The following is a 15,921-nucleotide window of genomic DNA, read 5'->3' as shown; positions in this document are numbered from 1 at the left end:
TAGAGCCTTACATTATCGAATTCTGCACGCAAAACTGCAACTGTTGGAGAAATAGTTAATTTGATGTCAATCGATGCCCAGAAGTTCCAAGATCTTATGACTTATGTTAACACTATCTGGTCTGGTCCTCTACAAATTATGATTGCTCTTTACTTCCTCTGGCTTACCTTAGGACCATCCATATTTGTTGGAGTTGGCATTTTAATATTTTTTATTGCAATGAACATGTTTATCTTAAATGCAAAGAGTGTGTTACAGGTGAGCCTTCTTTTATTTAACTTTTTATATATTTTTTAAAGTTTTGGTTAAATTAAATTTTTTTTTTTTTTTTCTATATCTAGAAGATATTTTAGAAGCAATATTTTAATTTTCTGGGCAGACCTTTCGAAGAAGAGATAAACTACATATATGCTTAACTCAGTGAGGTTCTTCCTTACTTTATTTAAGCCATTCACTCTCTATGAAGCATAGGCTATTGACAACTTTCTCCCATTATGTTCTCAACTCTTGACTGTCTTTTCTGCTTCTCTCCAGTTGGATCCTTGCTTTTCCAGCTAAGCCTCAGTGTCTTGCCACCAGCTGTCTTTAGGACATCCTCTCGTCTACCTCCAGTGAGGGTTACAGGTCAAGATTTGTCATGTTTCCCTGAGGAAAAGCCTTCCTCTCCTAGTTCATGTTGGTTTTGAGTTGTCATTGATGCTTCTGTAACTTTGCCTCTTCTAGGTAGGAATGTTGGCCCAATGTGAATCCATTTATACTTCTGGGAAGAAGTGGTCCATATTAGTCTGGCCTCTACCCTTTGACTTTTCCAATATGGAAGGCCCTACCAAGAGCCTGCGCTCTGCTAGCATAGCTCTCAGAGTCATTGTGGTACACAACTCTCCACACCACAAAAAGGACTGGATTTTGTGGTGGGAAGTCTTTCATGATTTAAGGATGTATCATTTAATTTATGCTATTGTTTACTATATGAATGTCACAAATATCACAAGCCAGTAAGGGAGCTCAAATTATTAGAAATAACAGCCAAACCGTTTTCAAACCACCCTTTTAAAAGAAGACATTAGAAAATGTAGATCCAGAGTACACTATACTTGTTAGTAGGATAGGATGGTCATGGATGAAACACCTTTAGTCAATCATCTGACTTCAGTTTAAACAACATAAACACATTCTATCTTCTATATTTTCCCTAGGTTCTTTAAAAGAGTTGAAAGAAACCAAGGTTTTATTATTTTTTTTTTTATTTATTGCTTTTTTTGCTATTTAATTTCATAAACATTGTCATCTGATAAATAACTTAATGCTGCTTGTGAACCATGAGTAGATTTCTTCTGTTGCAGTTTCTGTAATCACCTCAATGTTTACAAGGATAGGTGATTAGCCTTCCACCCAACTCCTAATCCTGATGGACCAGGCCATTTTATTGTGACATGTGCTCACTATTTCAATGACTAGAGGACTAATGAATCTGGACCTCTGGTGGTGTGAAACCCTACCTGCTCTGATGAGTCTGTTGCCATATGGTCTATGACTGCTTATTTGCCAAGTGGCCCCGTTATAGGTCCCACCTTATTTTGCAACTACCCACATACTTGTGGCCCATCCCATATAGGACTAAGTAGGGTTCATTAGAACATTAGCCATCATAGTGAATGATATATTTCCAGTTTGTAAATCTGTTTTTATTTTCCTTATTGATGATAAACACTGAACAACACGCAAGTATCACAAGTTCCTATTTCTACTTAAATAAAAATAAAATAACATTATTATTAGATTTAATCCTAAATGTTATGTAAGAAAGTCACTTTCCATCTACTGATGAAATAAACTAAAATTGAGTTTGTTAATTTTTTTTCTTAGATGAAGCAAATGAAATTAAAAGATTCCAGGATTAAAGTGATGAATGAAATACTCAACGGTATAAAGGTAACAGGAGACTGTTGTTCTGTGTCATTTTAAAGAGAACTTAATTACTCACTTACCTTACTCCTAACTCAAAGAAAATTTTCACTATTTTATCAATATGTATAATGTAAATATATATAGCAATTTGGTGTAAGCATATTACTTCGTGGAAATTGAAAAAAAAAATAAAATACAGGTAAGATTGTTCTGCAAATTTTGATTGATTACATATGAATTTTTGCAAAATGTATTTTTATGTGCTGAATGTTACTATGTCTGATGCCATAAATCAAATGAAATTAATCATTCCCACATAAGAAAAAGCAATTCCACCATGCAATTTTTTCCTTTACAGTTTCAAGTTTTCAAGTGTTGTGTCTTTATATCTTGTTTTTGCTGTGAGTGTGTGTACCTGTGTACACACACACACACACATACTATAAAAGCAAGAGCAGGAAGTAAGAATATGTAGAACTACACACACACATGCATCTTATCTATACTAATTCTCCTGTCTAAATGAGCTGTAACTTTATTGGTAACTTTCGTGACCTGATCCAGCAATTTGATACTCTTGCAATTGTCTCTCTTTAAAGCATCTTATTTACTCTAGTAACAGTAGACAAAACGCTGTTATATCTGTCATTGCATATGACACCTTCCTGTATAATCTAAAAGCAGTTGTTAAATGGTGGTGGTGGCAGTGGCGGCATACTTTAAATATCTCTGGTCATTCCTGATGAACCAAGGGGTTTACCTGCTGTCATATCTTTAATCGTGTCATCTATCATACTGTTGTTTACTAGAGTCACCATCTCTCTGTTAAGTCTACATTCAGAGAGACCCTCTTTCTTCTATACATTATCTACATTCAATAACTTTTCATGATATCACTTCCATGTTTCTTTCTCTTCAGAACCACTAAGTGCATAGGTGCCATTATCTATCCATACTTCTCACACACAATGTCTCTATTCTCTCTGCTTTGCAATACAAAATCTCTCATGCCTCTGATCCTCACACTGTAGAACATTGGCAAACTTCTCACTTTCTACTTCTCCCCTTGCTAAATAAACCTGTCACCTAGCTGCCTTTCTAACTACTTGATATAATTATCTGCTGCCCCTATTCTTTCAGTCTTTCCAAGCTTGTCTTCACTTTTATGGTTCTGTCTCCCTCGCTGTTCCACCACCACATCATCATTGGCCTGGCTGGAACTTTGCTCCAGCCACAGATATGATCTGTAGTCCTTAGTAGTTCATCTTCCAGAACTTCTAGTTTTGGTGTCCTATTTTTATTATATATGTTGATATTTCATTTGACTAGTATTGGATTTAAAAAAATCTTAATTGTGCATCTATTTAGCTGCAATCCAAAATGTGTGTTTAACATTTTATTACTTCCTACTCTCATAGTGTGTGTGTGTGTATAAGGGTGCACACACTCACTTTGGCAGTGAAGGCAGGATATAAATATATATTACTTGAAAACTTGAGACTTTATGAAAGGGAGAAAGAGCATTGTAGAGTTGCTCTTTTTTATCTGGATTTGATTAATTTCATTTGGTTTAAGGTGTTTATAAAAATACATTTTGCAAAAATCAGTCAATATTTGCAGGGCAATCTTACCTGTATTTTATTTTGTCTTGAATTTCTGTGAAATAACCCTCTAAAACACTTATTAGATAGCATGATCTGATAACCTACTTATGCTACAATTATCAGTTTTTCCATGGTAATTAGAATATCTCTATTAGCAACAATTTCATGAAATTAAATGATGCTATGATCATTTGACATCTGTTTTCCTTGCGGGCATGGTTTGAACAGTTCTATAGGATCTATTGAGCTAGAGGAATGTGTCCTGGTTGGCAACGAGTACAGTGAAGAGGTACGGGTCCACCAAGATTCAGTCCTCAGCCCCCTCCTATTTATCATAGTCCTCCAGTCAATAACAGAGGAATTCAAGACAGGATGCCCCTGGGAGCTCCTCTATGCTGATGACCTTGCTCTAATTGCTGAGTCACTATCAGAACTAGAGAAGTTTCAGGTGTGGAAGCAAGGATTAGAATTGAAGGGCCTTAGAGTCAACCTAGCTAAAACCAAAGTCCTAGTAAGTAGGAAGGCAGACAAACCACAAACCCCTTCAAGTAGATGGCCCTGCTTGATCTGTAGAAAAGGCGTAGGTAGAAACTCTATAAGATGTACCCAGTGTAAGCTATGGACACATAAGAGGTGCAGCAATATCAAAGGACGGCTAACTAGCAAGATAGTTTTTGTATGTGGCAGATGCTCAGGAGCAATAAACACTGATAATGTGCAGAGAACAACTGCCACATTCCAGGGAGAAAAACTAGAAGTAGTTGATAGCTTCTGTTACCAAGGTGACCAAGTCAGTAGCAGGGGTGGGTGCTCTGAAAGTGTAGTTGCTAGAATAAGAATAGCCTGGGCAAAGTTCAGAGAGCACTTACCTCTGCTGATGACAAAAGTTGAACCTAAGAAACATCAGATGTGGTGTGCAAGAGAGACAACTGCCCTGGTATGGTCATGCGGTGCGAATGGATGAGGATAGCTGTGTGAAAAAGTGTCACACCCTAGCAGTTGAGGGAAACTGTGGAAGAGGTAGACCTAGGAAGACCTTCAAGCATTAGGCCTCACCGAGGCAATGACTAGTGACCGAGACCTTTGGAAATATGCTGTGCTTGAGAAGACCCGGCAGGCCAAGTGAGACTATAACCTGTGGCCTATGCCAGTGGTGTAACCAGCCCACTTAGGTGTACCTTTCTTTCATTGAACACTAAACTCTGCTTGCGAAGACCTTTTGAGGCAAGTGAAATCGAAATCAAATTCGATGACAGCACTGCATGACTGACATCCGTGCTAGTGGAGCGCTAAGAGCACCATCTGAGTGTGATCGTTGCCAAGGCCGCCTACTGGGCACATAAAAAGCACCATTCGAGCGTGATTGTTACGAGCGTCGCCTTACTAGCACTTGTGCCAGTGGTACATGAAAAACAGCATTTGAGCGTGGCCGGTGCCAATACCGCCTGACTGGCCCTCATGCCAGTAGCGCGTAAAAGCACTCACTACACTCTCGGAGTGGTTGGTGTTAGGAATGGATGACGATAGCTGTAGAAACTCTGCCAGATCAGATTGGAGCCTGGTGGAGCCCTCTGGCTCACCAGTCCCCAGTCAAACTGTCCGACATGGAAAGCAGACGTTAAACGATGATGATGATGTTACAGTTAGACAATTTCTAACTGCTGAATGATCTAATAATTAGTAACCTTAATTCTTTCTGCTTTTAAGTTCATTAAACTCTCTCTTTTTTTAATTTTTTTTATTTACTAACTTATTTATGTTTATTTTAAATTTAGGTTTTGAAGTTGTATGCCTGGGAGAATTCTTTCAAGGAGCAGATCATGAAAATACGAAATGATGAAATGAGAATTTTGAGAAAGCAAGCCTATCTTAATGCTTTCACTACACTAACATGGACTTGTGCACCTGTATTTGTAAGTGCTTACCTGAAGTAAAAATTATTTCCTGATTAGAATGATTAACATTAATCACTCATCCTCATCATCATCACACATCCGTTTTCCATGCTTACATGGGTTGAGATGGTTTGACAGGAGCTAGCAAGCCAGAGGACTGTACCATATTTCACCGTCTGCTTTGCCATAGTTTCTGTGGCTGAACGCCCTTCCTAATGCTAACAACTTTACAGAGCATACTGGGTGCTTTTCATGTGGCACTGGTACCGGTGAGATGTATCTTTTATCTGTTTCAGTCATTAAACTGTGACCACATGCTGTCTTGAAGAACTTGTGTTGAATGAATCAACCCCAGTACTTTCAATTTGTGCCAAAACACTAAGTTACGGGGACATAAATAAACCAACACCTGTTGTCAAGCAGTGGTGGAGGACAAACAGAAACACACACACATATATAAATACAACAGGTTTCTTTCAGTTTCCATCTACCAAATCCACTCGTAAAGTTTTGGTCTGCCTGAGGCTATAGTAGAAAACACTTGCCCAAGGTGCCACATAGTAGGACTACCACACAGTCATGCCTGCACCTTCCAAGTAATTAGAGGTTAAATTACGATGGAAGGAAATTAAACTTCATCAGCTTCTTGACTTAGGGTTGTTTTTCGTTTCTATATATATTAACCTTATTCTTTCTCTTGTATACTTCTTAATTTCTAGGTGTCACTTTTTACATTTGTGGTGTATGTCCTCTCAGATGAGAAAAACATTCTGGATGCAGAGAAAGCTTTCGTTGCTTTATCACTTTTCCATATTTTGCGTTTTCCTTTGATGATGTTACCAAATACAATCTCCAATCTCATAGCTGTAAGTGTTTTTTTTTTTTTTTTTACCAAAACCATCTTTTTTATTTTAGTGTATCATTATTGTTACTACTGTTACCATTACAAAAATTTATATATTCATTGAACCAATGCAGATGCCTTTACACAGTTACATGAACTGCTAGAAATATCAGCTGAACTCTCAAATCATGCTCTATTATCTTATAAAATGAAGCACACATTGAACTATGTGGTCCTTGATATATAAAGAGACAAACTGGTTACAGCTAGAATACTTTTGATCATAGATCTATTTAATTAGGCCTAATCTGAATCTAAACTTCTGCTTTACATGTTCATTTCTTCCATGATATAATTTGGTCAGGTTTGCAAAGCATTTGACTATGTCTGTCTTATGAATCTTCTGGCAAAACTTGCCACCTATAGTATCCAACTTCCATCACTTAATGACTTTCTGATTTGGATCATTGCACTAAGTTATGTATAATCAATGAAACTATATCATCAGATGTGCACTTATTTTGTATTAGAAACAAATTCTGCTTTAGCAATCACTTATGACTTGTTTAAAACACTGATATTTATTTAAACTGAGTAGTGGCATGACCAAGCTGCCCTACATACTCAGTTATTTGCCAGTCCTCATGTGTGTGCACATGTATCTGTGTGCTCTGCAAATTTCAAATCCAGAGCAAGATATAATAGATAAGTCTGAGTGTTTTAGATTTAAAAATGTAACCATATTTTAGATTTTAAAATGTAACCTATATCTGAAAGTATATATAGTAAATACCAGTAATATACAAAGTTTTTTTAAAAATCTATTATACACTTCTTTTTCAAAAATTCTCTAGTCCAGTAAGGAGCCTCTTCCCCACTTCTCTCTTGCCTCTGCTACTCCTTTCACCTTTATTGTCTTTCTCCTAGTTTTGCCCTTCTCCATGTCTATATTATCATCTTTAGTGAAACAATATAACCTAAAATTTCTATTCAGATGATATACAAAGCTATGTTATTATTTGATTATGTTTACAAATGCCATTTAGCATGTATATAATGTTTTTTATTTTGTGTTTCATCTATTTGTCAGGCAAATGTTTCAATGAAAAGAGTCACTGAATTTTTGAACAAAGATGAATTAGATTTAAAATCTGTTGAACACAGTTTAACAGACTCAGATAGTAAGTGATTATTTTTGATTATCTGGACTTGCCATTAGCTTACTAATTAAACACAGTCATTTAACCTGTTCAAAGTAGCTGCCAAATCTCCCTAAAATCAAAACCTACCATCTTAAAAAAAGGAAGTACACATTGGACAATGTAGTTCTAGGTATATGAAAATATGGGATGCTTTTGGTCAGAATCATTAAACATATCAGACAAAATGCTTAGCGTCATTTTTTCTGACTCTTTACATTCTGAGTTCAAATCTTGCTAAGGTCAACTTTGCCTTTCATTTCTTCAGAGTCAGTAAAATAAAGTACCAGTCAAATACTGGGGTTGATGTAATCAACTTGCCCCTTCTCCTCAAAATTGCCACCTTTGGACCATGCAATGGACCAATGTTCTGTTCAGAAGGAATGTTGTGATCTCAGTCACTTATATACTTTGGAAACTGGGTAACTGGTCATATAATCCTCAGGGCCCCAGAAAAAAGATGTATTGTTATTCATTACTTTTTCTTTCCTTGATCATCACATTTCTAATGTCTATTTCTCGCCTCTTTTCAAATATAACGTTCTCCATTTCAGTTATTCATTCATTAATTCTATACACTCCTAACAGAATATCATCGTGAAGAATTGCTTATTTCCTGTGCATTAACTCTCCACTAGAAGACATCACAAGATTATTTCTTATTCATTTTATTTTAAGGTCATTCTGTCATCATTGAAAACGGGTCTTTTAAATGGGATAAAGATGAGCCTTGCATTTTAAAAAAGTATGTATGTTTTTTTTTTGTTTTTTTTTTTATCAAGTGATATAATTACCAATGTCTTCCAAATGAATGAGCATTTTGTTTCTCAATATGAGAATTGCTTTACTAAACAAACTTCATATCTCTAAGAGAGAACCTTGTCAGCTTAAAATATTTTAGAGTATTTCTTAGGAACAGGACTATCAAGCAATTACTAACAAGAATTTCTTAAGTAAGATTGCTTTGATGAAAAATAGTTTATTCCAAACCTTTTTCTTTTTATATGTTTATTAAAACATTTGAATAATTTCTTAAATTATTTTGAATGCCAGTCCCAATTCACAATAAAAATTTACCTTAGTTATTTGTTTGATAGAAAGTAGAGCCTTAGACCATCAATGGCAGATGATAAAAGTAACTATATTGCTTGCTAGCCTTTAGCATTCTAGCAATGATAAGCTTTCCTAGCACACCTAGTGACTTTCCTTTTACTGCCTTGTAAATTGTAGCACAATGAGTTTTCCGATCATTGTTTACATGTAATGTAAAATAAAAGTAATCAGAAACTTACCCATTACACTCCTGGAGTGGTTGACGTTAGGAAGGATATCCAGCTGTAGAAACCATGCCAAATCAGACTGGAACCTGGTGCAGCTCATCAGCTCCAGTCACACCATTTAACCCATACCAGCATAGAGAGTGGACGTTAAATGATAATGATGAGTTTAAACTGTTTATTTCAGACCTCAGAATTAGCTGGTTAATGGGGTTGTCTTCAGATTTTTATCTAGTTGGAGACCTACAATTTTATATTCTGGTGAAGATGAATTCATTTGAAGGCTAAAACTGGGTCTTACATTCTTTTTTCTGTAGTTTGATGATTTTGTAAATATATTGTACTTTGGATCTTAGATAATGAGATTTATTTTTAAGTACTTTGATGTATAAAATTAAATTTCTGATTTTAGCATTCATTTTAAAGTTGCACAAGGGACACTTGTTGCAGTTGTGGGAGTTGTTGGATCAGGAAAATCATCCTTAATCTCAGCCATTCTTGGTGAAATGGAAAAATGTTCTGGAAAAGTTGATGTACAGGTTTGTTTTCTGAAATTTTTTCAGTTTGTAAGTCAAATACTATAGAATTAATCAGCACCATATAAAATTACTTGTTTGACTTGCTAGAATTAGCAGCCAAGGTCAGCTTTGTCTTTCATCCTTTCGGGGTCGATAAATTAAGTACCAGTTGCGTACTGGGGTTGATCTAATCGACTGGCCCCCTCCCCAAAAATTTCGGGCCTTGGCCTAGGGTAAAAAAGAATCTGAGGTCTGTCCAGTCGAGGCTGGTCTGAGGTTTAACAACAGCTGTTTTAGTGCCCATCTGCTATCAACCAGTGACTTTTTCTTGTACATGAACAGTTGACACCTTGGCTACTGTGAGCAGGGCTGGATCTAAACTCCTCACCTGCAACAGATAAAACATTTTATATGTCCATAATAACATGATTATAATATTTGTTTTAGAAATAAGAATTAGTGTTTGAATAAAAATATGAAGAATATAAATTCAGCCAAAATAATGACAGTGCAGAATAAGAAATTAAATCATTTTATTCTATTATAAACATAAAATGGGAAAATATATCCTGCACTAGCTGATGTAGACATGTTTATCTGAGTGGATTAAATATGGAGTTAAGTTTGCATTATGGCGCACTACTAATATTATTCTTTCTGCTCTAGGTACAAGGCCCAAACTTGGAGTGGTGGGGCTGGTCAGTTACATTGACCCCAGTGCTTGACTGAAACTTATTTTTATTGCTCTTGAAAGAATGAAAGGCAAAGCTGATCTCAGCTGAATTTGAACTCAGAACATAAACCTAGAAAAAATGCTACGAATCCTTTTTGTCGGACATGTTAACAATTCTACCAACTCACTGCTTTTGGTTTCGAATTTTGGCACAATGCCTGAAACTTTTTAGGGGAGGGGGTAAGTTGATTACATCAGCCCCAGTGCTCGACTGGTACTTATTTTATTAACCCTGCAAGGATAAAAAGCAGAGTCAACCTTTGCAAGATTTGAACACAGAATGTAATTATGATATTTAGTCATATCTGTTGGACTGAATATTTTACTTTGAAAGTGAACTACTAATGACAGTAGCTTACCTATCAAAGCAATTATAGTCTCTGCCAGTTGGCAAGGGATCTGCTGCATTATTGCTCATCTTGCTTGTAATAGTACCAAAATGTCTCTAGAATCACACCTTACTGTCTTTAAAACTGAAGGACACATTGGTTGATGTAGTTTTGAATATATAGAAAGAGAGGACGTCCTGGCTGGAACATCTTTGATCAAAGATCTACTCCATCTGGACTGACTTAGGAATAAATTTCATGAAAATTATAGACCCAACTGCAATTACTATTTGTAAATCTCATGAGAGATATTCAGCAATAGTACTTTGGAGTAAAGATTGTTTGCCAACATAGCATAGCAGTCCTGCTTTAGGACAAATGTTGCTGTAATTTAGGAGATATCGTCTCCAGCTGGCTATACGACACAATTTGTGTCCTTATATTTTCGAACAAGGGAATCTAGCACCCCACCTATTATTCTGTGCTGATTAAAGGAAATAACCCGGAAATCGTGATACACAGATATTGTTTTGAGCTGAGTGGGAGTGCTAGATTCCCTTGTTTGAAAATATAAGGACACAGATCATGTTGTATAAGCCAGCTGGAGACAATGTATCTTGGGGCTAAATTACAGCAACATTCGTCCTAAACCAGGACTGCTATGTTATGTTGGCAAACAATCTTTACTCCAACTGCAATTATTGAGTCAAAAGATTCCAACAGTTTGAATAAACCTGGTATTTTAATTTATGTATTTCTATTAACTAATTGTTCTACTTTTGATTGTGTTGTAAGTAATACCTGATACAATGGTTGTAGCAATTATTTGTTTATCTTCCCTTCAGAGTAATGTGGCTTATGTAGCACAGCAAGCTTGGATTCAAAATGATACCTTGCAGAATAATATCTTGTTTGGGAAACAGTATCATCAGTCTTTTTACGCTAAAATCATCAATGCCTGCGCACTTCATACAGATTTTAAAATATTACCTGCTGGCGATCAAACTGAAATTGGTGAAAAGGTAGTGTATTTTGTTTTTATGATAATAGTCTTAAATGTTTTATGGATTTGAATGATGAAGTCCAATACCTTAAATCCAGGTTTGTCCCCGTTAACAGGAGTGGCCAGATCTACCGCACTCTTACAGCAACCACTCTCACACCAACTCACCCAGTTTTGGGCGTCCTCCCACTTCAAGCCAACCCTCCCGATCTCTTGCGTGACCAAGGATGAGAGTTTGCACCTTCCTTTTTGAGGTGGGCAGGTGCAGCCCACCCCAATCGTTGGGCTGGCTGGTGCCCGTGCTTCTTTGATATTGTCATGAGGCATTTTCGGGGCTGGATTCTCTACAGGGAGCATGCCCTTGCTCACGCGCAACATCAGTTTCTAGACATGAGTGGTCCTGAGACCAAGGCCATTACCACGATTTTTAAGAAATGTGACTGTATATAAATACATTCAAAGAAAAACAATAGTTAAGAAAGAAAGGAAAACGTATCATTTATTTAGGAAAGGTTTGGAAGAATTCAGAAAATGAATGTGATGTCACCAGAGAAAGCACAAAATTGACCTTGAAATAAGTTGAAACAATGTTTGAAAACATAGTCTGAAACTGGGTGCGGGCATGGCCTTGTGGTTAAGAAGCTTGCTTTCCAACTATGTGGTCTTGGGTTCAGCACCTTGGGCAAGTGTCTTCTCTTATAGCCTTGAGCTGATCAAAAGCTTGTGAGTGGATTTGGTATATGAAAACTAAAAAGAAAGCCCGTTATGTGTGTGTGTGTGTGTGTACACATTCATGTATATATGTGTTTATGTGTGTGTATACATTTCTCTATTTATAACGTAATGGTTGTAAATGAGCATCATTGTAATGCAAGTGAATCCCACTGAGTGACACCTTGGGCAAGTGACTTCTACTACAGCCCTGGGATGACAAATGTCCTGTGAGTAAATTTGGTTGATGGAGACTGTGTGGAAACCTGTGGTGTATATATATGTGTGAGTGTGTGTATGTCTGCGTTTGTTTCTCCCCACCACTTGATAACAGGTGTTGGTTTGTTTACATCCCCTGTAACTTGATGGCTTGGCAAAAGAGACTGATAGAATAAGTACAAAGCTTATGTGTGTGTGTGTGTGTATATATAAAAGAATAAACAATCACAGTTCAGTGCGATACATGTTTCAGAAGTATGATATCCACCAAATCAAATGTGTACTATATCATTGGCTTATGTAGATCACTCTGATGTGGAGGTAAATATCTTTATAATATGATATAGTACACATTTGATTTGGTGGATATCATACTAACGAGCTGTTGACTTTCATCTATGTGATTCCTATAAACTTATACATGTAGGGGTACTGAAAAGTTCTTGTCTTTGGGTAAAAAAAAAATGCAGGTGGATCAGTTAATTATGATTTTATTCGACATATTCCCCTCTCAGATTCACACAATTATAACAGCAGTCCATCAGTTTTTCTAAGCTCTGTTAAAAAACTTAAAAGGTTTCCTTTCCTGAGCGTCCAGTAACACAGTATCTGTATCACGTCCACGCGTTGTTGTTTTTTTCCATCGTTTTTCTTCTTTGAACTCTATATATATATATATATATATATATATATATAATGTGTATGTAAAATATATAAACTTCATCTACTTAGTTGCACATAATTACAAATTTTATTGTGTGTGTATAAATTCAAGTTCTTTATATAAATTATTTTAAAAGAGATATTTTTAATGTGTTTGCTATAATTTTCTTCTGTTCAAAGGGTATAAATCTTAGTGGCGGTCAGAAACAACGTGTCAGCCTAGCCAGAGCTGTATACCAGGAGGCCAATGTTTATTTATTAGATGATCCTCTTAGTGCTGTTGATTCTCATGTTGGTAAACACCTTTTTGAAAAAGTTATTGGACCCAATGGAATTCTAAGTGATAAAGTAAGTGTCCTCTTTTGCTAGTCTTGGTCATTGAGCTCTAGCTATGCTGGAGAACTTCCAAGTGTTTTAACACTTTAGCATTTAAACTGACCATATTCACCCCAAATATTCTTTAAGCCTTATGTTCAAATTATTCAGACCTTGCCTTTTACACCAACCTTACAATGTCACACCATTAAAATCTTGAAGCTATGAGATAAGCCATGATTAATTCAAAACAATATGAATAAATATGCATTACATTTGGAAGAATAATCTGACTGCTAAAGGGCTAATTGATATCAAATCCACTTCCGATACTTGTTTCAGTCTGGTACTGTTTTATTGATCTCAAATTGTGCTTCATACAGAAGCATTGTTCAATCTACACCTTCACTCTCAGGAAGAGTACCTTCATTGTGAAAAGAAATAGTAGTTCCCTGAATTTTTACCATCTCATTCTTACTCTGTCTGTTATGCTTTTGCAGCAACCACTTTCATTGCTTATTAGGTCAAAGAGGAATCTTGTATGTTAATAAGTCTCAATATACATAATAATATTCTGTTTGTTAGTAAAGTTACTATCAAAATAAAGTTTACCCAGTATGTGACACGTTACCTGAGGACTGAGTGTTCAACATAAAACTAACTTCTTCAATAATATATATATGTCTGTATATATATATATATATATATGTCTGGTCGATGCCAGTGCAGCCTGACTGGCTCCTGTACCAATGGCACATAAAAAGCACCATCCAAGCGTGGTCAATGCTAGTGCTGCCTGACTGGATTTCATGCCAATGGCACGTAAAAAGCACCATTCAAGTGTGGTCATTGCCAGTGCCACTTGACTGGTACATAAAAATCACCCACTACATTCTCGGAGTGGTTGGTGTTAGGAAGGCATCCAGCTGTAGAAACCTTGCCGGGACAGACTGGAGTCTGGTGCAGCTTCCTGGCTTTCCAGTCCTCAGTCAAACCATCCAACCCATGCCAGCATGGAAAGCGGACGTTAAACGATGATGTTCAGTCTCATGTAACCTTGTACATTCTCATCCAAAATGGAGATGAGTACCAAGATTCCATATGCCATGCTGGAACAATTGTGAAGATCTCTTCACATGAAATCATTGGCTTCTTAATTCACAAATAAAAAATATTTATCTACCAATGCAGTGTTGAGCACTCATTCTCACTGTTCAGTATTAGCATATATATATATATATATATATATCCGCCACTACCCTCCACGAAAATAATTTAATTTGTGTTTGTGGGAAGAACCATTTCAAAGATGCGTACTGCCTTAATTCTTCGAAACGCCGGTGTTTTAATGGTGGCAGCTGATGAAGGAGATGTTTCTATGTGGCTTGCTTGTTTGTTGTACCTTGTTTATCATTTTGTCCATGTTCTTTTGCCACGTCATGTACCCAGTTATGTATCTATATGTACATGTAGATGAAGGTATGTACATATATATGCATATACTCATATATTTATATATATATATATATATGTGTGTGTGTGTGTGTATATATATCTTTGTTTCTCTCTCCCTCTCTGCCTTTTAGACACGAATACTAGTAACCCATAATATCAACTATCTTGAACATATGGACATGATTATTGTAATGAAAGATGGCCAGATTAGTGAGAGAGGAACATTTCAAGAACTTCTTGGTCATAAAGGGGAATTCTCAGAATTCTTGCAAAATTATTTAACAGAACAGAAACAAACTGGAAATGAAGCTGATGAAGAACAAGAAACAGGTCAGTATCTTCTCTTTTTTTTTTCTCCCTCTGAAATTTATTCAGTACTCAAAGAATCATTAAACTATAGAACTTTATAATTCTTTCTTTTCAAATGTTTAGATTTCCAAATTCTTGTTTATATTTTCAGTAAGGGGTTTGTTTTTAATGCTCAGAAATGCCATGATTTTGGAAACTTTATTCAAATACATTTCTCTCTTAAATTCTCCTTCATTATCTTTATATTAAATTTTTTAAAAATCTATCTGTTATCATTTACTTATTTCTGTTATTGAATTGCAACCATGATGGGGTACTGCCTTGAAGGGCATAGTTGAACAAATCAATCCCAATACTAATTTTTATTAGTCTGTTACTTATTATATTGGCCTCTTTTGCTGAATTGCAAAGTTACAGAGATGTAAAGAAACCAACACCTGTTGTTGAACACTGGTGAGATAAATGCAAAGATACACATACAAAATATCATTATCTTTCTTTTATCTTTTACTAGTTTCAGTCATTAGACTGCGAGCATGCTGGGGCACCACCTTGAATAATTTTTAGTTGAATGAATAGCTCCCAATACTTTTTTTTAAAACCTGGTACTTTTTCTGTCAGTCTCTTTTGCTGAACTGCTAAGTTATGGTGATATAATCAGTGTCAAGCAGTGGTGTGGGACATATGCACATAGATATATATATAAATATATAAGATTCTTTCAGTTTCTGAATACCAAATTCACTTGCAAGGCTTTGGTTGACCCAAGGCTACAGTAGCAGTCACTTGCCCAAGGTGTTATTGCAGTGGACTGAACTATGTGGTTGGGAAGCAAACTTCTTGACACACAGCCACATCTCCTCCTGTAAATATGGATGTGTGTGTGTGTGTGTGTGTGTGTGTGTATATATATATATATATATATATATATATATATAT

General features: G+C 36.0%; 1 protein-coding gene across 2 annotated transcripts in view; it reads left to right on the top strand.

The window, feature by feature from the left end:
- LOC106884337 (multidrug resistance-associated protein 1) overlaps positions 1-15,921 on the top strand; it is a 93,563-nt gene that overhangs the window by 39,225 nt on the left and 38,417 nt on the right. For both annotated transcript variants that reach the window (XM_014935675.2, XM_014935674.2), the window contains exons 10-19: positions 4-258; positions 1,867-1,932; positions 5,288-5,425; positions 6,127-6,273; positions 7,342-7,432; positions 8,129-8,195; positions 9,140-9,266; positions 11,153-11,329; positions 13,084-13,251; positions 14,805-15,003. In XM_014935675.2, coding sequence (XP_014791161.1) covers positions 4-258; positions 1,867-1,932; positions 5,288-5,425; positions 6,127-6,273; positions 7,342-7,432; positions 8,129-8,195; positions 9,140-9,266; positions 11,153-11,329; positions 13,084-13,251; positions 14,805-15,003 — 1,435 coding nt within the window. The remainder of the gene's footprint in view (positions 1-3; positions 259-1,866; positions 1,933-5,287; positions 5,426-6,126; positions 6,274-7,341; positions 7,433-8,128; positions 8,196-9,139; positions 9,267-11,152; positions 11,330-13,083; positions 13,252-14,804; positions 15,004-15,921) is intronic.

This window comes from Octopus bimaculoides, chromosome 6 (assembly GCF_001194135.2).
Source record: "Octopus bimaculoides isolate UCB-OBI-ISO-001 chromosome 6, ASM119413v2, whole genome shotgun sequence".
Classification (NCBI taxonomy): Eukaryota; Metazoa; Mollusca; class Cephalopoda; order Octopoda; family Octopodidae; genus Octopus; species Octopus bimaculoides.
This window is presented reverse-complemented; position numbering and strand designations above follow the sequence as displayed.